General features: G+C 44.5%; 9 protein-coding genes across 9 annotated transcripts; 5 read left to right on the forward strand and 4 right to left on the reverse strand.

Moving 5' to 3' along the window:
* Positions 1-451: 451 nt before the first annotated feature.
* On the reverse strand, positions 452-919 carry HO173_004134 (uncharacterized protein; the record flags this gene model as incomplete). Its single annotated transcript, XM_037306058.1, has 1 exon — positions 452-919. One exon carries the CDS (start codon positions 917-919, stop codon positions 452-454), a length of 468 nt encoding a protein of 155 aa, XP_037167251.1.
* Positions 920-4,578: 3,659 nt separating this feature from the next.
* HO173_004135 (uncharacterized protein) lies at positions 4,579-5,444 on the forward strand (the record flags this gene model as incomplete). Its single annotated transcript, XM_037306059.1, has 4 exons — positions 4,579-4,646; positions 4,692-4,775; positions 4,835-5,067; positions 5,227-5,444. The coding sequence occupies 4 exons, from the start codon at positions 4,579-4,581 to the stop codon at positions 5,442-5,444; spliced, it is 603 nt and encodes a 200-aa protein (XP_037167252.1).
* Positions 5,445-7,114: 1,670 nt separating this feature from the next.
* HO173_004136 (uncharacterized protein) lies at positions 7,115-7,993 on the reverse strand (the record flags this gene model as incomplete). Its single annotated transcript, XM_037306060.1, has 2 exons — positions 7,115-7,474; positions 7,616-7,993. The coding sequence occupies 2 exons, from the start codon at positions 7,991-7,993 to the stop codon at positions 7,115-7,117; spliced, it is 738 nt and encodes a 245-aa protein (XP_037167253.1).
* Positions 7,994-9,371: 1,378 nt separating this feature from the next.
* Positions 9,372-10,162, reverse strand: HO173_004137 (uncharacterized protein; the record flags this gene model as incomplete). Its single annotated transcript, XM_037306061.1, has 2 exons — positions 9,372-10,065; positions 10,122-10,162. 2 exons carry the CDS (start codon positions 10,160-10,162, stop codon positions 9,372-9,374), a joined length of 735 nt encoding a protein of 244 aa, XP_037167254.1.
* Positions 10,163-13,298: 3,136 nt separating this feature from the next.
* Positions 13,299-14,511, forward strand: HO173_004138 (uncharacterized protein; the record flags this gene model as incomplete). The annotated part of the gene is made up of 4 exons (XM_037306062.1): positions 13,299-13,607; positions 13,665-14,004; positions 14,059-14,285; positions 14,344-14,511. 4 exons carry the CDS (start codon positions 13,299-13,301, stop codon positions 14,509-14,511), a joined length of 1,044 nt encoding a protein of 347 aa, XP_037167255.1.
* Positions 14,512-14,822: 311 nt separating this feature from the next.
* On the forward strand, positions 14,823-15,011 carry HO173_004139 (uncharacterized protein; the record flags this gene model as incomplete). The annotated part of the gene is made up of 1 exon (XM_037306063.1): positions 14,823-15,011. The coding sequence occupies one exon, from the start codon at positions 14,823-14,825 to the stop codon at positions 15,009-15,011; it is 189 nt and encodes a 62-aa protein (XP_037167256.1).
* A 23-nt stretch (positions 15,012-15,034) lies between these two features.
* On the forward strand, positions 15,035-16,190 carry HO173_004140 (uncharacterized protein; the record flags this gene model as incomplete). The annotated part of the gene is made up of 3 exons (XM_037306064.1): positions 15,035-15,449; positions 15,607-15,620; positions 15,714-16,190. 3 exons carry the CDS (start codon positions 15,035-15,037, stop codon positions 16,188-16,190), a joined length of 906 nt encoding a protein of 301 aa, XP_037167257.1.
* Positions 16,191-16,922: 732 nt separating this feature from the next.
* Positions 16,923-18,906, reverse strand: HO173_004141 (uncharacterized protein; the record flags this gene model as incomplete). The annotated part of the gene is made up of 2 exons (XM_037306065.1): positions 16,923-18,114; positions 18,215-18,906. The coding sequence occupies 2 exons, from the start codon at positions 18,904-18,906 to the stop codon at positions 16,923-16,925; spliced, it is 1,884 nt and encodes a 627-aa protein (XP_037167258.1).
* A 269-nt stretch (positions 18,907-19,175) lies between these two features.
* HO173_004142 (uncharacterized protein) lies at positions 19,176-20,115 on the forward strand (the record flags this gene model as incomplete). The annotated part of the gene is made up of 2 exons (XM_037306066.1): positions 19,176-19,251; positions 19,304-20,115. The coding sequence occupies 2 exons, from the start codon at positions 19,176-19,178 to the stop codon at positions 20,113-20,115; spliced, it is 888 nt and encodes a 295-aa protein (XP_037167259.1).
* Positions 20,116-20,287: the final 172 nt, after the last annotated feature.

Genomic DNA, 20,287 nt, shown 5'->3' on the forward strand with positions numbered 1-20,287 from the left:
TATTTTTTATTAACTTTTATTTCTAAAAATAGTTTCTAAGTTAAGTTAATTATAAATCTCGCTTAATTAATTCACTTAATATAATTAATTAATTAAACGACCATCTAAAAATACTTTAAATAAGTAATTTACGAGTTTAGATTTTAAAGAGAAAGTACTTTATTTTTTTCTCGAAAATAATATAACCTTTAACGCTCTACGTTCGAAATTGTCGGAGACAATGTGACTATGTCATGATTTGGTGTGTGGTGTAAAGATAATGATTATTCTATGGGCCTGCAGGGCAGATATGTGCGGTGCCAAGCCACGCTAGGCCCGATTGGGTGGTGGCTCTGGAGGAGGCCTTGGCGTACCGTGACAACATGCCCGCAAAGAATGAAAAAAGACACGTCCTCGTGGCTGTATCTCTGGATAGCTGCATTAAGCATGCGCCGTCCATATATCCATGCACCTATCCTTGGCCTATAGCCTCCATATCCTTCGCTGACGAATATAACCGAGCGGAGAGGCGAGTTGAGAGGTGGAAGAGAGGCGAGAGGGGTGGCGAAAACTGGTGTATTGCTGAGGCGAGGGAAGGTTCTCCGGAAATATGCATAGTGGCCTGGTGTGGAATTGTGGAGAGAGTGCCCTCTTGAATAGGACTGCTGCTGCTGGCGATGCTCTGTTTCTCCGCAATGTTCTCCGTATTTTTTCCACAGTTTTCTCCGCAATTTTTCATCTTTGCCTGTTGCAATGGCCTATGCTCTTGTTCCTGCTTTGGTGGCTGTGCCGGCTTTGGCGCTATGACTGATTGCTTTTGCCGTGGCGGTAGTGTGCCAAAGTGCTTGTCGAGTGCCTTGTCGAGCACGTCTTCTATAAGCTTGGTAATGGAGCGGACTTGCTCTGCTGAGAAGCCAGGAATAAGGCTGCTGGATGCCATGGTGATATCGAGTGGCCTAGTGAAAGGATCGACGTGGACGATATCTGTAGGGACTCGTGGGACTGTGAGTACTGATATAGGAGCGTACTTGGTGTTGAGGTAGGTGGGGTCCTAGGGGGAAGTAGGCAACTGGTGTGGGAGCGAAATAACTTAATAGACGCCTGTTGAATGATCTTCAGGTGTTGCTACCATGTTGTCAGGAGACAATGTGACTATGTCATGATTTGGTGTGTGGTGTAAAGATAATGATTATTCTATGGGCCTGCAGGGCAGATATGTGCGTGCCAAGCCGCGCTAGGCCCGATTGGGTGGTGGCTCTGGAGGAGGCCTTGGCGTACCGTGACCGAAATCCTTTAAAAAAAAATCTATTATCGAAAGTAAGTTTTTATATTTTTTATATATTATTATATTTAAAATACTTATCTTTTATATAGTAATACTTTTAAAATTTACTACGAAACTCTTCGAAACGAGTTATCGATTCTCTTTACTCGAAATTTCTAAATTATTAAATTCGAATTCTTCGATATATACTTTAAATTTAAATCGAAATTCTTACTTATATTTAATTATTAGATAGTCGATAATTAAAAGAAGTTTATAGAAATTATAATTTACTATATTAATAAGAATTAAAAATTAATTTCTAGATTTATTAATATAGAATTACTCGAAAAACCTTATAGTGCTAAGTATCTCGCGAGGGTTTTAGATTATATTCTAAAATCTTTCGATATCGAAGATAAGATATAATTATATATTTATTTTTTTGAATTTTTTTTGAATTATTATACTTTTTTCGATTTTTCGATTTTTTAATTAATTTCTTATTAGATTTATAACGAATAAAGCTACTATAAATCTATCCCTCGTCTAAACCTTTTAAATCGATTATAAATATTAATATAATAAAGATATTTATAACGTCGAATATATAGTTTATATATTTAATAATATAATTAGCGATATATTAGATTAACTACTTCTAAAAAATAAAGATAATTAAATAATTTATAATCTTATAAATTAATAAAATCTCGAGATAGATAGTAAGAAGCCTTAGATATCTTTAGATAAGTTTTTTTTATCTTTTTTTATCTAAATTTCTATTAATTAAATTTTTAGATCTACACTTATTTCGAAAAATTCGACTTCTCGCTATAATATTTAAATATTAATTAGAAAATCGATATATACTTAAATAATAAATTAAGTTTTATAATATTAAAGATTTATATTCTCTAAAAATTAATAGATTTCTCTCTTTATTAGAAATCTTTTATTAATAATTATAATAGATAAAGACGTTCGTTAGAATTTAATATATAATTTATTTAGAGACTTTCTTAATAATTAATTAACTATTAAGACGTTAATCGAAGTATTAAGAAAAATTTCGAATAAAGAATAATTTATTTTTAGAGATAACGAACTCGAATATATATAATAAACGTTCGAAATCTTTCGAATTTTTACTAAATCTTTTATTATTTTTTAAAGCTCTAATTATTCAATAATCGAATATATATATTTATATATATATTCTATTCGAAAGAAGTTAGATAAAAGATATCGAGATATAAATCTAATAAGTTTTTTTATATTTTTATTTTTTTAATTTAAAATTATATTACTAATTAATATTATAGAATTTAATTCTTTAAAACGCCTATCTACGAGATATTTAAAAACTCGATAAATAGTTTCTAAAGTTTAATATTAATAAGTAGAAATTTACTTATTAAAATATCTTCTTTAGAATTATTCTTAATTCTTATTTTAAAGATAAATATTTTTTAAGCTAAGACCTTTTAGATTAAGAGAGTTAAATCGTTATTAACGAGTTTAAAGAATTATTTAAAAAATAAATAATTTTTTTTATAGAATTCTTATAAGGCTTTTTATTAATAATTTTTTTAATAAAACTAAAATCGAAATAAATAACGAGAATCCTATATTATAATTAGACGATTCTCGATATTTATATATAAATTCGAGTTTAGAAAGTTTAAATAATAAGATATTCGATAATCTTAATATATCTTAATATATCGAAGTTAAGAAATCTAAGATTAAGATTTATTTCGAAGAAAATCTTAAATCTAAAAAGATAAGTACTTTATAAATTTATTTATAACTTTAATATATATTAATTTATATATTATAGACTAAGTCACTCGATTATTAAAGAAATTAAATTAAAGATTCTCCGATTCTAGTCTAATTAGCTCGAATTTATCTTACTATTCTTATCACTTTCAAATCTTTTTAAATCAATTTTTTAATAAAAAAAATATTATTATAGATAGACGTAATAGACTAGCTTCGAATATATTTAAATAAATTATATTATTAAAAAGTTAAGATATTATTAAAGATATCGACGATTTATTTAAAGATAAAAATTCGTCTATCGAGTAAATTACTCGAAAACTTGATATATATTTAATATATAGTACTATATATAGTACTATATAATATAAATTACACTTCTTAAAAATATAGCTTTTTTAATTTTTTTAAATTTTTTCTAAATTAAATTTTTAAGTAGTATTTTTGAGAGAGAAACGTATAGTTAGCTTTTAAATATAACTTATTACTATTTTTAAATAAATATAATATAATATAATATATCTATATAATTTAGAATAGAATTATAAGTCTATAAAAATAATATTTTTTTAAGAATTTTCTCTAATTTTTTTAAAATCTCTATAAAAATTAAAGTTTTTTAATATTCTATCTAAATAATCAGACTAAATCTAATTTTTTAAATCAAAAAATCATAATCATGATTTTCTGATTTTTTAAATCAAAAATTATAATCAGATTTAAATCAGATTATATAGTCTGATTTAAATCTGATTATGATTTTTTTTGACTACTAAGCTATAGTAGGATTTGTAATCTACTAGAATTTATAATCTCTAAAACTTAATCTTTATAGTTTATTATTCCATAGCATTATAATAATAAAAAACTCGAAAAAATTCCTAGGAGGATATGAAATGCGATTTTTATATTTTTAAGAATTTTCGAAATCGAGGTAATAATAATAAATTTATATAATAGCGTAATAAACTTCGACGATTATATCTTAATACACTATTATTATTTTTTGTAAGAAAAAGAAAAAAATTCTAAAAATTCTATTTTATATTCTCTTAATTCTTTTTCCTAGTTTTAATTATATTGTTGTAAAATAATAATTTTTAAGAACTAGATTTTGAACATTGCAAATCCTAGTAGATTGCAAATCCTAGTAAATACGAGTAGCTGGCCACCGATGATTCTGTCCTGAACCAAATATTCCTGCCTCGTCCCCAATCAGCTGTTATCTCCAAACCCGTCAGTCAGATTTTCGGATACGGCTATCGCTGGTACCGTAGAAGTATTTTTCCGTTGATACCGGTCTCTCATAGGGCGTGTCCCACGTCGAGCGACTGTCTTTCAATCAGTTTGATTAGGTAGAGTGTGAATCTTCCTTACCTATGAGGATTCGATGCAAGCTCGGAGTGCAAGAGCTTGATAAGTGGTTAGCCGCAGGTTTTATATCTGTACTGTCTGGCTCTCTCTGCTTAGACTCGTTATCACACAAGCCCGTCGGAGCCATCATAACCTGGATCCCTAACATATCCTCACGCTTCTTCTAACTTTACATGGGTGACTCGAACTCCAATGCAGCGCACGCTGAGATGCAGTGTCTTGTTCTTCAACCCTTCCCAAGGTATGACTCTCCAGTCAGGGAAGGATATGAAACTCAATATAATAGGGTACCGCCCCTCAACGGCCTCTCCCGCGAGCAAAAGCTTGCTTATGCCGCTTATCATCTTGAGCAGCATGAGCAGAGTATGAAGTAAGAGCATTTGTATTACCATCAGTATGAGGGTTTTTCTGCTGATCACGAATTATTAGAGACAAGATACGTGAGACGGCGCTGTGTGCGCAAGAGTACGCAGATGACGAAGCTGGACCGGGTAATTCCCCTCAGAACATACGTCAAGAGCCTCGCCCCGACGAACTTCGGGCTGCAATGCGACTTGGCTGGAAGAGCCACAAGCCAAAACCAGTGGTCAGGACAAGTCGAAGGTGGCAGCCAGTTTTTGGCGTACCTCCATCCAGTGAGCACGTAGGTATCGCTAAGAGAGGTGTGTATTCTTGTTTGTTCCTCCCCATCAAATACCACAACTTGAGTCGCAAGGCATGTTTCGGAAGCCAAGAGGTCTTTTTTTCTTCGACGACATTCCTTAGACCTCAAAAGGTTCTAGCTTGAAAAAGATAGACTGATTCAGGAATCTCCGATCTAGCCATTGAGGAACTGGACAGCTTTGATGCAAACTTTCAGCCCACACTGAGTGCAATACAACGGGCTCAGGACAGTCGAAACGCAGGCAACTTTTCCGGGACGAACGGTGCCCCAACGCCCATTGCAAGCGACTTCCCGCCTTCTCGCCAAGTCGAGCGAGAGGTAAACTACGACGCAACTAGGGATCCGAGGGTCGGGGACCCAAGAGCCTTATCATGACTTTCTTCTTCGACGGATTGAAACGCCTTAGGAGCTCAGCTCTTTTGTTGGGGATGAGGAGCGGGTTATGTATGCAGACAGATTAAACAATATATAGCGATCGATGACACCGTCCATCCATCCATCGCATAAGCCAGCGCCTTCCTGAGATGTAGACTTCTGTTGACTCTGCACTGGGAAAAGTCCTACAGCATAGGGCTGCGCTGGTCGGAGGTGCTTGGACCTCCGATGCAACTCTGATGTTGGGGATCACAATGAAATAACTTTCTCGCGGTCCACCTGGCTATAAGATAGGTACGGAGGTTGATACCAGAAGTCCTGCACCCGCGCTAGTAGCAGCCCTAACCCTTGGCGGGTGCAGGACTTTTGGTGCCAACCTCCGTAACCAGTATATATCCGATAAACGCCGAGACCCCGGCAACATAGGGCTGAGCTAGAAAACCTTGAATTTGTATGTGTAGCCAATCATAAATTCGACAGTTCTACGCTTTTGGTTAGACACCGCGGTTAGATAAATTAGCGTCCGCAACCATCAAAACCTTTCCCTACTAGACACTCGTGGGTGACAAAAAAGAATGGAACGCCAAGCCAGACTACTGCGCGGAGACACACATACAAATTTCTATGTAAATCTCTGTTCTAGTATCCTGTCATTGCTCCTTTACCGTCTATAACTGCTTGTAATCTATTTGATATACTATCCACTTTCTCGTTAATAAACGATGTGGAAATATTAGTCCACCCCTCGTCAATTAGTGCCTTAGTCTGTACTGTTGTCAGTGCGGGCTTGGCGTTCCGTTTTTTTTGTCACCCGCGAGCTAGACTACTTCTTGAAATAAGTTTACCATTCTCTATTGAAATTTCTTGATTTTTTTTCAATTATAGAGCTCGATTTGCGCTTTTCAAATATTCTAAAATCCTAAAATTTGATCTTATAATTATTTAAAGGCAAGGGATTCAAATTCTTATAAATCGCTCACCAAAGTATTTTCACCCTTCAAGAATCGAATCTAATTCCGAAATTACTTTTCATGAATTTAATTCATAGGCATTTAGGCTTGTATAATACATTAATATTGAAAAGCTATGTAAAGGGATATCATTATATTTTCCAACATCACATGCAGCAGATCAGAGTTGTCACAACGACGACTCCTCCGAGCCTCTTCCGGAAGAGCATTTTGCGGGTTCGAAAGCTTGCCACCTATCATCGCTTGACGCTTGACGCTTGAAGAGAACCCGCTGAGTGCAACTTAGTTTTGCAATTCAGCTGTCAAAGTGCGCCTCCGACTGGCTGATAACCCAATACTATCTCTCACGTATCTTGGGAGGCGTTCCAGCTGCTAGATCCAAGCAATGGCTCGGGTCATGCACGGTCATGCAAACAGATCTCCGGGATTGTCTTCCTCTTGTGGCCTCTGGGAAAGTTCGCGAAATATACAAGCTTGATCAGTCAACACTACTCTTCGTTGCCACCGATCGAATATCAGATACGACTCAAAGCGGCCATGGACTGGTATTTTTTCTAATATATTCTCAGCCTACGACGTGGTAATGAAGGATGTACGCCAATTCTCGATCTGACCTTTTCACTGTGGCAAGGCGAGATGACTGAGTGTTACGTTGGCACTTATAGGGTATCGACCAAAAGGGCGCCATCCTCACCCAACTCAGCCAATTCTGGTTGGAGTTGTTGCAGCCCAAGATCCCGCACGCACTACGTCTCCTTGAATAGCTCTCAGGCTCTCCAAGAACACTTGCCCTCTGAAATGATCTCCCAACTCCAGCGCCGGAGTATGGTGGTCAAACGCCTCAAAGTGTTTCAGATAGAGAGCATTGTACGATGATACATCACTGGGTCCGCTTGGAGCTCCTATCAGGAGAATGGCACGGTGTGCGGCAGAGGTCTTCCTCCAGGCCTGCAAGAGTCCGAGAAGCTGCAGCAACCCCTCTGGACTCCGTATACGAAGGCCGAAGTCGGAGGAAAGGACGAGAACATCAGTCCTGCGGAAGTTTGCTGACTTCCGAAGCTTGAAACTAGCATTTTCACGTATGAATTGCGCGGGCAAAGCTGATCGCTCTTGGTGACAGCGGCTCGAATTGTGGGACAAGCTTACGCAAATCAAATCGAACAGCTTTCGCTAGAGCTCTACAAAGAAGCCAACGCTTACGCCGCTGAGCGAGGTATCATCATTGCGGATACCAAATTCGAGTTTGGACTTGACGAATCTACTACGCCGGCTGCCGTGGTTCTTATCGACGAAGTGCTCAAGCAGCCGCTTTTGGAGTGCTGAAAGGTACGAGGTTGGCAGAGGCCAAGTTTCATATGACAAGCAGTATCTGCGCGGTAGACCCTTGTCAAAAATTCTCCGAATGTCGCTGACAATGTGGTTAGATTGGCTGGTGAAGAATGGGATGAAGGGCAAAGAAATGGTGGAGATGCCTGATGACGTTGCGTTGAAGAGCATCGACCGATAGAAAAAGGCGTATCGAAGCATCGTAGGTAAGGGATGGGATGCAGCTGAAGAGGCGGCCGCATAGAGGCGCATTGCATGAAGTTTTTTTTAAGTTTTTTTTGACGAATCAGAAGTGAAGGATTTCCGCGCCTCCAGAAGTTATCAGCCTGTCAGGACAGATGCGCGTGGATGCATGAATTTTTCGCCTTTTCCCTTTTCCCTTTCTTGGAATTGACCTGTCATTAAAGTACTATTCGGGTCCCATTGCACCGGAAGAACCTTAACCTTAATTCATTCAGTCCTCTTCTGTCATTCGTCGTTCAACAAACCTGTCAAATGTGTCAAAATGCACGTCAGGCATCGAGCCTCATCAATAGCCGCATTGAGGCAACTCCGAAAATACTGAGCAACGCAAAACGTCAGCATCGCTTTCTCACTTTTCCTATCGAGTCGTACAAGAATCACCCCAACAACATCAACAACAACAAAAGAAACCCACAACAAGCCCAAGAGCCAAAACAACAAATCAACTCTTTCCCTCATGCTTAAAGTTTGCCATTCATCAACATTGGCGGAAGCAGTAAAACCGGCCAACGATTACACGTCGGACCACACTCCGCAACCCACGTCGCAAGCATTTGTATGCCTCGATTGACCCACCCAATTCACCCTCACGGCCTTCAATTGATCCACCTTGCCCACCTCCAATCCCTCTCAATTGGTCCCAGCACTTTCCAACGCCGCAAGCCTCTTCCAACGAGCCCCTTACTGCCACCCACAATCAGCAACTTCCATCGCATCACATTCTTCGCCCGAGAGACCCCCACAGCACACAATCGCCTCCCTCCACCTCACCATCTTCTCTTCAAAATGTGCCACATCGAGAATATCCATTTCTCCTGCGGCCACCCAGAAGACACGAAATACACCATGTGCGAGCTGGCCATGTCCGAAATGAATCACATTACCACGAGCACCGAGACGACAAAGACCTATCCGTGCGCGGCATGCTTTGCAAGGGGAGTGGAGGAGAAAGCGAAGCTGACGAGAGAGCAGCAGGGAAAAAGCCGATGAGATACCGGAGGAAATGCGACCAGCATGCATGCATTATAGCCGGAGAAGTCTGAAAGGAGCGCATGTGTTGGGAGAGTCTGACCGCGGCTATTGGTGGTCTGACCGAGGATATGACTGACGCCCTGGCAGCTGACGAAGAATGTTTCAGGAAGAGTCACGCAATTTACAGGCAACCTTTGTAATTAACTGGGCAACGATGTTTCGGAAGACGGGGAAGGAAAAGTCAAAAGACCAATAATATCGATCCGTCTTCCAATAGATGTACAGGCACCACTCGCCGAGGAAGGAAAGCATCACCGATTCCGCAAGACAGAGAGCATCCAAGGATATACCCATAAATCAACGCGAGCAATGTGAAAAGTTCCCCCATCCGTTCTCCTCTAACCCACCAGGAACCTTAGGAACTCCCGTTAGTCTTACTGTGGTCAAGATCCACGTCCTCGTCTTTGATTTCAGTCATCGACATTCCCTCTGCCACAGCACTAAACCCAACCTTCTCCCTCCCACGATCCTGGCTGACGTCTCTAGCGTCGGGCACACTTCTGCCCTCCAAGTGCCACTGCTGAATGCTGCGAATGATATCCACACTCAATTGCCCGTTCTTCTTCAACGCATTCTCCCAGTGCGCAGGGATAGCATCGCTCAGTGTCAAGTATCTTGCGACGCTGTTGACCATCATCTCGCGCATCTCATTGTCTTCGCTCGTGTTTGCGTAGACGTACTGCACACGCCTCAAGCCAGGGTATGTCTCGTTGTTGTGGTAGAATGCGCGCACAGTTTCCACGACGTCGTCACTCAGCTTGGTGATCTGGAACTGCTCGCTGAGGAAGTAGAGGTCGAGGAGTGGTCCTACGTCCTTTTCGGCCTCTGGGTAGCGCAAGGCGCGGGAGTAGAGCCAGCCGACGAAGAGCTCGAAAGGCAGGTCATCGGAGTCGGGGAGACCGTAGGATTTGGTTTTGCTCTCGCGGTTCTCTTTGTTGTAGAAGATTTTGCGGAAGAAGGGGGAGTGGTAGCAAAGGAGCTTCTCATGGATTGTCCAATCAGTGTTTTCCGAGCCAACGTAAATGTCTACGAGGGACGTGGTGAGGAGCCTGGATCGAACAATTTAGCGAGCTGGAGGAAATTGGAGCCAGGGGGAGAGACATACTCGTGGAGAGGCTTCTCGGGTTGTTCGGAGGAAGTGGACATTCTGCTTGGCTGAGAAAAGTGGGATTTGGTGGGATTGGTCTAGATGTGAGATATGTATTACTATGATTGAATCGCTGTACAAGAAATAAGACGCTTGGGGAAGAATGGAAGAAGGGGTGTTAAACAGATGAAATTGGTGTTGAAAGTAGAGGTTGATTGGTTGGCTCACTTCCTTGATCGACGAGCGAAGAGAAAGATGGCTGGCTGGCGTCATTCCGCCTTGCCGAAGATTTATCCGTGGTGGAAACCCTAACCCTAAGCAATCGGTGAGCCTCTCTTACCATTCTCCACGTCGTCAAACTAGAAGCGAGCAGATCTAAGATAGCATACTTGTGCATGTTGAGGACCTTGCAGTTGGATCTTGGTCTGTACGGAGTCCGGCGGGGATTAATGGAAGCCGAGGGTGTTTGTTACTTCTATCGGTATTTTGATAATCTTAAACCAGGAGGGTGGAATTGGCCATGTCGGACCAGATTCTGCACTCTTCCGGTGGGCAGACTTGTTGAAGCAAGCAGCAAAGAAAGCATGCATTGACGCGAGAGCTAGCAACATTTTTGGGCATCACTTGAAGTAGCAAGGCTTCGGAAACATTTCAAAAAGGGTCTATGAATGGCCACTTGGCGAATGGCCGGAAGCTCAGAAGGCAAAAGACATTTGCAAAGCGAGTAAGACGAAGTTGATGAAAGGCCTCGAAGGGTTGAGGATATTGTTGTTGACCAAACATATTGGGTGTCTACGAGAACAGGTAGAGAGACCTTGATAAGAGTAGTTCGCGAAGACCTCGATGATGCGAAGAAGTGTGTAAGTGAATGCACGGTGTTAGGGTCTGCCGTCCAGCAGAATGTAATACTGATGGATTCTACTCAATAGCACGATGCACAATGCTCCCGAGACCAGCTGAAGCACCACGGGAGAGCAAGTAAAATGCCTTCGCCTCATGCAAAAGGGCGGCGATATCCAGGTCATGATCTCTGGCAATTCTTCGGTCGTCATCCTTAGCCCTCTGGATAACATCCAAAGGCAAGTCTCTTCAGAGTATTATCGTTCGCCTCTCACGAGTCATAGCAATGTTGTACACTAACGTTCCGAAGCATGATACAGAATTCACTTTCTGAAATTTCTTTGTTTCATTCCTTTTGAAAGTTTGACTTGAAAGGTGTTTCATCTCTCGGAATTACTTATTGCATCTCACTGGAACCCAAAACGACCTTGTAGTTATTTATACTAATTTCTGCCTTGATTTTGCCCATGCTTTCCGCAAGACTCTGTTATGTTTGAGACTTGAGAAGACACTTTGGCAGGAATCATCCGGTTTCCGCATTCCATAATACTGGCGGAATCGTGATCTCGTACAAAGTCTGGACTAGCTCGTTATAGTCCGTGGAAGAAGTGAGAATCTTGACTGGGATGATACGGTAGTAGACTTTCCCTTGAAAGCAAGAAGCTAGTCAAGGAGAGGCTGCAAACCGAGGATGAAACCATATCCCCATGGGGAAATGCCTGAGCTCTAACCACGTTGCTTGTGGTCCCTGTCAAATCCTCCGGGCGTTCGCTCATTTCGATGAAGTTCGCATTGCGAACTTCGCAATGATAAGATAACTCTGGAAAGTTCAGACAAGAAAAGGAGCAGAGCAGCAAGCTTCCGCACGTGGCCAATGGAGTTGATGACAAATTGGCCTTGCCACTCGGACATATGCTGGAAGCTTTGACGTGGCATACACCTGAGTATCTATGGTCTCGGTCTCACACGGCTACTATTGATCTCTCTACACATTCGTGCTCGGCTATTTTCACGCAGCAGGTGGCAGAATATGTCTCAACAACCGAAGCACTTATTGAGCAGCACGGGACAACATAATGGATGGTTCCAATAATGGTATGGTAGCTTGAGCTTAGGGAGATCAGGCCGTTCATCCATGTTTTTTGATACAAATTACGTTCAGACTCTGATCTCGCACCTCGCGTGCAGCATCGTAAGCTGCCCTACCGGTTGGAGTTCCAGTTGGGGCCAGACCAATCAACAAAGAGGAAAGGTAGAAAATGTCGGAAAAGGAAGCAAACACGTGAGAATAGAGGCGCTTACACGCTTACAAGATGGAATGGGGTTTAGTGCGTCCGCTACTCTATCGGCTGGGGGCAAAGAACAAGCATCCATGCTCGTCATCTCCCCGAAGAAATTCGATAATGCAAAAGAAAGGCGCAATAATGATAATTAGTAAAGTAATATTCATGTTGGTCATCCCAGCCACAGCTCAATGCAGGCAACAAGGACAACAGTGTATAACAGTGTACCTAGATCAGTCTGTCTTCCTCTCAGCATGGTGCATAAAACGGCCAAGTATGTAGACTTTTGGTCAATGCCAAGCGAATACTCGTTGATTCGTGAACGAACTCCTGGTTCTACCCCGTACTTGTAAAGTACTACAGTATATTTTGGCATTGCGCTAGTCAAACATGCCGCTCCGCCCCCACTTCCCCTTTTGACCACCGGCTATCCAGATTGGGCGATTTGTTGGATACACTTAAATTGCTCTTTACTTTAATCTTTAGCTAAAGTATAAAGTAGTATGCACGATTACCCGCAGGGTGTGCTAGTTTACTTCACGCCATGAGATGACAATTTGACTTAGGAACGACATCCCAACCTCAAAGTCGCCTGCTGTGTAATAAGGATAATAATAACAATAATAATACTAGTAATAGTCAAGATACCTAATAACAATGTGTATAGCTTCTTCTCCTGGCTAGCTGGGATTCATAGCCCAGGTCTTAAGAGACTCTCCTGCTTTGGTTCCGCCCCAAGAGTCTAGTCCTTTTCACCTGGCTGGCTGACCAGGCTACTCGGCCCTCTGCTCTCTTCTGATTGCCTTTTCTAGCTTTGGTGTTGCTGAAAGTCAGGACTGGTGGCTGCACTGGCTGGCTAAAAACTTGCACCGTCGTCGAGGAGATACGACCGAGCACATGATCGAAGATGTTGGGACCGAGTCCTCCATGTTGGCATGCTTTGCACGGGTACCAGTGAAAGGTATAAAAGAGTGCATCTTTCCTCTCATCGTACATTCCTCAGTCAAGCATTCCCAGTGATTGAATCAAAGACACTGTTCTCTGCAATCACTCAACACTCTTATCCGTGACCATGCATACTGCACTATGTATTGCTGCTCTGGCAGGCCTTGCTTACTCTGCCCCTCAATTGATCAACCTGGATGAAATCGCTTTGGATTTTGCGAAACCGGTCTTGGTCAAGGCACCCGTCAACGTTGTCTCCAACATCCCAGCACCGTCCATTGCCCCCGCAATCCTTCCCCTCCTGAGCACATCAGCGAAGAAGCGAGACCTTGAGGTGGAAAAGCGAGATGGCGACTGCTCACCTTACCCTGCCGGGTCCGGACCCGTTCCCAGCCCGGATACCCCTGCTGCTTTCCAGTCAGACCCCGACTTTGCGGTTCGTCTTTGCCATCGAACAACGCGTGCGGAATAGCCATTCTAACATCATGACTAGAATATGGCCAACGATGCTCCGACTCCGGACGGATATGCCGTGGTGTTCAACAACCTTGGTGCATCCCTGCAGGCTTCCAATTACATGGGTCTCTACACCCTCACTAGCTATGACACCCTGACCTGCGCTTCCTATTGCGATCAAGCATCTGGTTGTTCCGCCTTCAACATGTACCTTGAGCGCGACCCCACGGTGAACGCCAACGCAGTGAGCTGCCCCAACCCGCCAAGCACGACGAACTTCAAGTGCACGCTATGGGGCGCTCCTGTGTCATCAGCAGAGGCAACCAACTCAGGGCAGTACCAAGACTCATTCCAGGTAGTCATTGCTGGCTCAAACGGTTGGTTTTCCTCTGTACGGTATACTGATTCATCCTTCTAACAGTTATGAACAGCTTATAACAAAGATGCCCCACCACCTGCCGTCAGCGGCTACGTTGGTCCCCAGGAACTTGGCGGAGCGATCAATGCTCCAACCAGCTCGGGCAGCTACATGGGCTACCAGTACTTCCCTTTCAGCCAAAGCCAAGGCTACGACCCACAGACGTGCGCCGATGCTTGCGATGCTCAAACGACTTATGATAGCCAGCACCCAGCAGCTGACGGGAGCTTTATGTCATGCGTACGTGTTCAACGAATGCCCCTGCTACACAACGTGCCTTTGTACTCATATCCTCCAGGTATTCTTCAATGCTTACGTTCTTTCCGAGAACGCTATCCCACAAGGTCTCTACTGCTCCATGTACAATGAGACCTGGGGACCCTCGTACGGCACAAACTACGGCCAGTACCGCGGTTCTGACCGTTATACAGTGTCGGAATCCTACAGCTACACCAAGGGCTCGTAAGTGGTTCTGCGATTTCAGGTGGCGTTTTGTTTCTTGTTTACTCAAAGCTGGCGGCGGGCGTTGTAAATAGCCGTAGTCGGATACAATCGAATGAACTCATGTTCTCCATTTCACCATTGGGAAAAATCAATCTTCCATTGGTTGGGTGTCAGTAGCTATGGGTGGAGACTCAGCAGATGGGTTGGTTTGATGCCCAGGTATTACGATACCAATGAACCACCCATAGAGTCGTTTTGTACCCCCAGTCCGGTATCACCGGCGACCTCTGCAATATTTTCAGTGTCCTCGCCCTCTTATTCTTCTGCATCTTCATGTTCAACGCCGCCCTCATCAGCCTTCACTGCGGTATCCTCCCTCGCGTCCTCTTCAATGTCAACCTCGGCTTCCTCATCACCACCAACCTCTTCAATGTCAAATTTGGCTTCCTCGTCAGTATTACCACCGATCTCATCATCGGTCCCCCAGACCACCTCAACGCCTACCTCTACTTGCGTCCCTAGTCCATCAAACAATGTTGTGCAAAATGGCGGTTTCGAATACGGCATTTCCCCACGGATTGCAGCAGACGCAATCGATACCAAACATTCTATCAGTTCCCCGGGTGACAACCCCATGTTCGCTTTACGAATTCGATCAAACGGGCGCAATTGATCCCAGCACAAGCCTGAATCCGGCGAGCGTGAATCAAGATCTAGTCGTCACCGCGGGTCAAACGTATACACTGACATTCCGAACCTACTTGGAGGCTTGCACTACGTCGGAAGACTCTGTGGGCGTAATGTTGAACCATGCCTCGGTATTCACGGTCGACGCTTGCGATTTTGGGCCAGGGACGTATAGAGACAATACCGTCAACTTTACGGCGACGGTCAGTCCATGGATTTTGCGGTTTGAGTTCGAGGTTGGTAAGACGACTGGGGTCGTGAAGGTTGACAATGGTACGTTCATTTTCAGGGCAAAATCTTCCTATCCTGGATCACGCCATGAGTCGCGAGACATATTTTGGGAACGAAAGGCTCCCAATTCTCCTTCGGCCTGTCTCATTACTCAAGCTCTTGCCTTGAAGAAGGGACGCTGATTCTGATATGTTTATAGTGGCGGTGGTTCCGGTGGCTTCACCAGCGCCGTCGTTAGTTTCCTCCTCGATTTCCCCAGCAGCGACCACAGCAGCATCCGCATCATGCGGTGGTCCCGTCATTTAGAACGGCGGCTTCGAAACCGGTAACCTCTCGCCCTGGGCCGTGACGGATACCGTCGGCCAAAGTACCCACAGCATCGTCACGCCCGGCAGTGCCAACCCCGGCGGCAACACTTACGCCTTCGATGCCTCTCTGCTCCTGCCGACCTTCCCTTACAACGGCGTCTGCTCTCTCACCCTGCAGCAGACGTTGAACACCTGCGCCGGAACGAATCACTCCATCACGCTGGATTACAAACTCGACTCGTCGAATCTCGGCGAGTGTTCGATCAAGGTCGAGTATCCGTACAGGACCACGACGGGCAGCGTGTCCGTGAACGGTTATGTTTCCCCGGTTCGGGTGTGGGACACGATGGTCGCGACGTTCCGGGCGGTGAGCAATGCCGACGTGCTCATGATCGTGTTGAGCTGTACGAATGGGGGGTCGGATGTTGAGGTGGATAATGTCAAGGTTGCATACTATCCCGGAAATGCATATTGATGGTGGAGGATCTGGTTCTGAGCGCAGGCGTTGATACAACGGTACGTTATTCCAAAGTCACTCCTTCCTGTTTTCGATACTCCAGTCTGGGTCGTGAAACATTTTTGGGGAGTGAAAAAAGGACCTCTTCCCCATTTATAACTCAGACACTGTCCTTACGACTTCACTGCTTGTCACAAGAGGGGCTTCTTTTCCCTTTCTCCTGCTCTTAGACTTTGAATCTGACGATTCGACTTCCCGTCACGCAATGGGCTTCTTTCCGTCGTTGTGCTCCTCAGACTTCTCTTAAGAGTCGAGTCATTCTCTCGAAAAGGGCATGCATGCTGACTCGGGAATGATCATCAGGATATACGGTCGGGATAATACTAATATTGGACGGTCCCAGGTGTTGGGTCACTGGATAGACGGTCGATATAATACAAAGGGTAGAACGGCCGATATAATACAAAGGGGTAGAACTGTCGATGTACTATGGGCACTTCTCTTCTAAAGCATTTGTGGATAAACCACTTTGTTTCGTTACTTGCTCACGCTCACAGTTTTGAGCATACCAGGCAAGCTACTGACGGAATGGCAGTCGGAGGCGCTGGAAACCATTCATCTTTCCCTCGATTTCGGGCATCAACCTGGGATGTTGTCTTGCTCATGATAGCAACTGCTCCTGGAGAAGTGATAGATAATGCAAAAATGTAATATTTCAACTGCCAGTGTTTTTTGGACCCTGCCTGACGCTCACGACGAACAACTACACTGCATCATCCGCCCATGCCTCGGAACATCGCCACACCACCTCTCCTCTTCCTCCCTATCGCCTCCCCATTCCTCCTCAAATGGATGCTCTGCCATCGCCATGACCCTCTTAATTACATCCCTCTTCCCGTCATGTTCCACCTTCTGAATAATCTCGTCCAATACCCAGGATCTGGGTACAAACTTCGGATTCGCCTTCTTCATCTCCTTCTCCCTCTCTTCATCCCTCTCACCCCAGTCTTCGCTAACTCTCTTCGCCCATTTGTCTAGCCACGCAGCAACCCTCTCCCGTGCTGCGGCTTCTGTGACACCGCTCGTGGCGGTCATACCTTCCGCGTGGAAAAAGACGCTTGCTTTCTGCTTTCGCTGCTCATCAGACTCCAAGTCGGAGACTTTGACGGCACTTAGCCTTCGGAAGAAGTGGTTGAAGTCCAACTCCAATGACTCAAGCGTATCCAGCAACTCGGAGAATAGCTCTTGAAAATCGCTCTCTTTTTCTGAGAACAAGCCGAGCCTTGCGCGCATCAAGCGTGTATATTCAGCTAAGAAAATAGTTTTATATTCGTCGCCCACGTTTCCGATGATAGTCTCAGCACGCTTGATTAGCTCCGGCGCAAAATCCTCTGAGACGCCCTTGTCCACAAAGGTTTGATCATCGATTTTGGCGCCAGAGCCGATGAGTTCACCCAATGATTCGCCCAGGCGCACGAGGTTCCACCATATAACACTTGGCTGGTTCTTGTAGCTGTACCGTAAAGCGTGATCATCGTGATTTGGGGTGTAGCTGGGATCGAAGTTGTCAAGGAAAGCAAAGGGCCCAAAGTCGAGGGAAAGCCCAAGGAGAGATGTATTGTCGGTATTCAGGACGCCATTTGTGAAAGCGTAAGCTTGCCAGGCGGCGACGGTTTTGGCGTTACGACGGGCAATTTCGCGATAGAGGCGTGTATAACGATTCTCTTCTATTCCTTGCGCACCTTCTATCTTATGAGATGGGACGGAGCGGGGAGGATTGATAGCGGATGGGCCGGGCTTCGATGGATCTTCCAGAGCCGACGGGAGAGACTCCCAGCCCGTGTAGACGTGCTCAGCGATGTAGTTCGCGAGAGTGCGGACAAGTTTTCTGTCGCCTCGAGCGCGAATTATGTCGAAGGTACCGATTCGTAGCCAGGATTCGCTGGACGATAAATTCGCCGTCAGTGTTGCCTATTTGATGGGGGATATATGTTTGAAGGCCATAGAGCAACAGAGAAAATATGCATTCGGAAAATACGTACGCAAAACGGGCCACTACTGCTCCAGGTTCAAGTCGTTCGCGACGAACGGTAGATTTTGGGGCAAGTGTGAGGGCAAGGGCCCGGGTAGTAGGGATGTGCAGGCCATTGAGCGCTTCTGAAACGACGAACTCGCGAATGCTTGAGCGTAAAACGGCTTTTCCATCTGCAAATCTCGAGTAAGGGGTCCTGCCGGCGCCCTTAAGCTGTATCTCGTAGCGAGTCTTCGTCGATGGATTGGTGGATTCGAACAGTGATATTGCTCGACCGTCGCCAAGTTGGCCTGCCCAAGAGCCGAATTGCCAACCTCCATAGCATTGCGCCCAGGGGTATATTCCGTCCTCTGTCTGATTGTCCCAGTAGAGCTTGTTTCCCGCCACCACGTTCTTGAACTCTTCCGTGTTCTCTACACCATCTTTCAACCCAATATCGTGCAATGCACTTCGGCTGATCCCCAAAAGCTCAGGGGTTTCTGTTTCTTCCGGCCTGACATAAGTGAAGAGTGCGCCTTTGACCATTCGAGGGCCTAGGTCTCCCCGCGGTGCCCTGTGAGATTCGGAGGGCGTTTTGAATTCAGGATCTGGGGGTAAGTTTGCTGTGAAGGTGTGTGATTTAGGAAGTTCTTGCAATGATACACCAGAGTAGGTGCCGTTGCTGACCCCTTTCGTGGCGCCACTCGTGAGATGGGCGGTCATTTGCGCGAGGCGAAGGTGCGGGATATGTGGACGATGTAGCAAGGTATGGAGAAGCATATACAACATCAAATGTTGATACTCATATAGTCAGAATTGCAGATATCGCAGAGAGAGCATTGCAATGAGCAAATGGTGAAAATGCGAACGAGAAAAAGAATGCCGTTTGAAGGCGGACTTATCCCCGAGATATTATCTCCGCAGAGCGAACTTCTTCCTGACGTAGTCAACGCGACTAGAGTATCCTACAAGACTTAAGCACTACTTCAAAGATGGCGAACATCCCGACGCCTATTCCCCAGTTGGAACTCAACGATGGAACATCGATCCCTATGCTTGCCTATGGCAGTAAGTCTTTTACTCATCTGCTGCGTTTACCCATCGTTCTGACAGTCCCCAGCCGGGACTGCTTGGTATAAGTCCACCGAAGGCGGCGTCGACCGAAAGACCGTTGAGGGCATCAAGACCGCCATCAAGCTTGGTTATTATCACCTTGACAATGCGGAGGTATATAACACAGAGCCTGAAGTGGGAGTTGCCATTAAAGAAAGCAAAATTGAACGATCGAAGCTCTTCGTAACGACAAAAGTAATCACCAACATAGCGGACATACCCAAAGCAATCGATGCAAGCCTCAAGAAACTGCAATTAGACTACGTTGACTTGTATCTGGTTCACTCGCCATTCTTCGCTAAGTCAGATGAAGACCTACAGACAGCGTGGATGGCCATGGAGGGTGTGAAGAAGTCTGGAAAAGCTAAATCAATAGGAGTCTCCAATTACCTTGAATCCCACTTGAAGGCCACACTCGCTACCGCCAATACGCCCCCTTCAATCAATCAAATTGAGTTTCATCCGTACCTGCAACGTGGCTCTCTCCTATCCTACCACAAGTCTCAGAACATTGCTGTCTCTGCATACGGTCCCCTAACCGCTGTCACAAAAGCCAAGCCTGGACCTTGCGATGAGATGCTGGCGTTCTTGGCGAAGAAGTATTTTGTTAGCGAGGGCGAGATTTCATTGCGGTGGTGCATTGACCAGGGTGTGGTGGCGATCACAACGAGTGGGAAGGAAGAGAGATTGAGTGCTTATCTGAGGGCAATGACATTCACACTAACACCAAAGGAGGTCAAAGATTTGGCGGGAATCGGTACAGAGAAGCATTATAGGGGATTCTGGCAGGCGAAGTTTGATGAGAATGACAGATCTTGAGAGAAATCGCAAGCTGGTCGTTCGTGGGCGCTCGGTATATGATTCGAGCCGTGATTAAATTAATTACTAGCATGACCAATAGTGCACTAATTCCACCAAAAAAAATGATATCTGGATCTGGTATACAACCATCCGAACGCCATGCATATGCTCGTTGCATTCTTCCAAGATA

The sequence above is a fragment of the Letharia columbiana genome (assembly GCF_014066305.1).
Source record: "Letharia columbiana isolate WasteWater2 chromosome Unknown Sc0000010_s0, whole genome shotgun sequence".
Lineage (NCBI taxonomy): Eukaryota > Fungi > Ascomycota > Lecanoromycetes > Lecanorales > Parmeliaceae > Letharia > Letharia columbiana.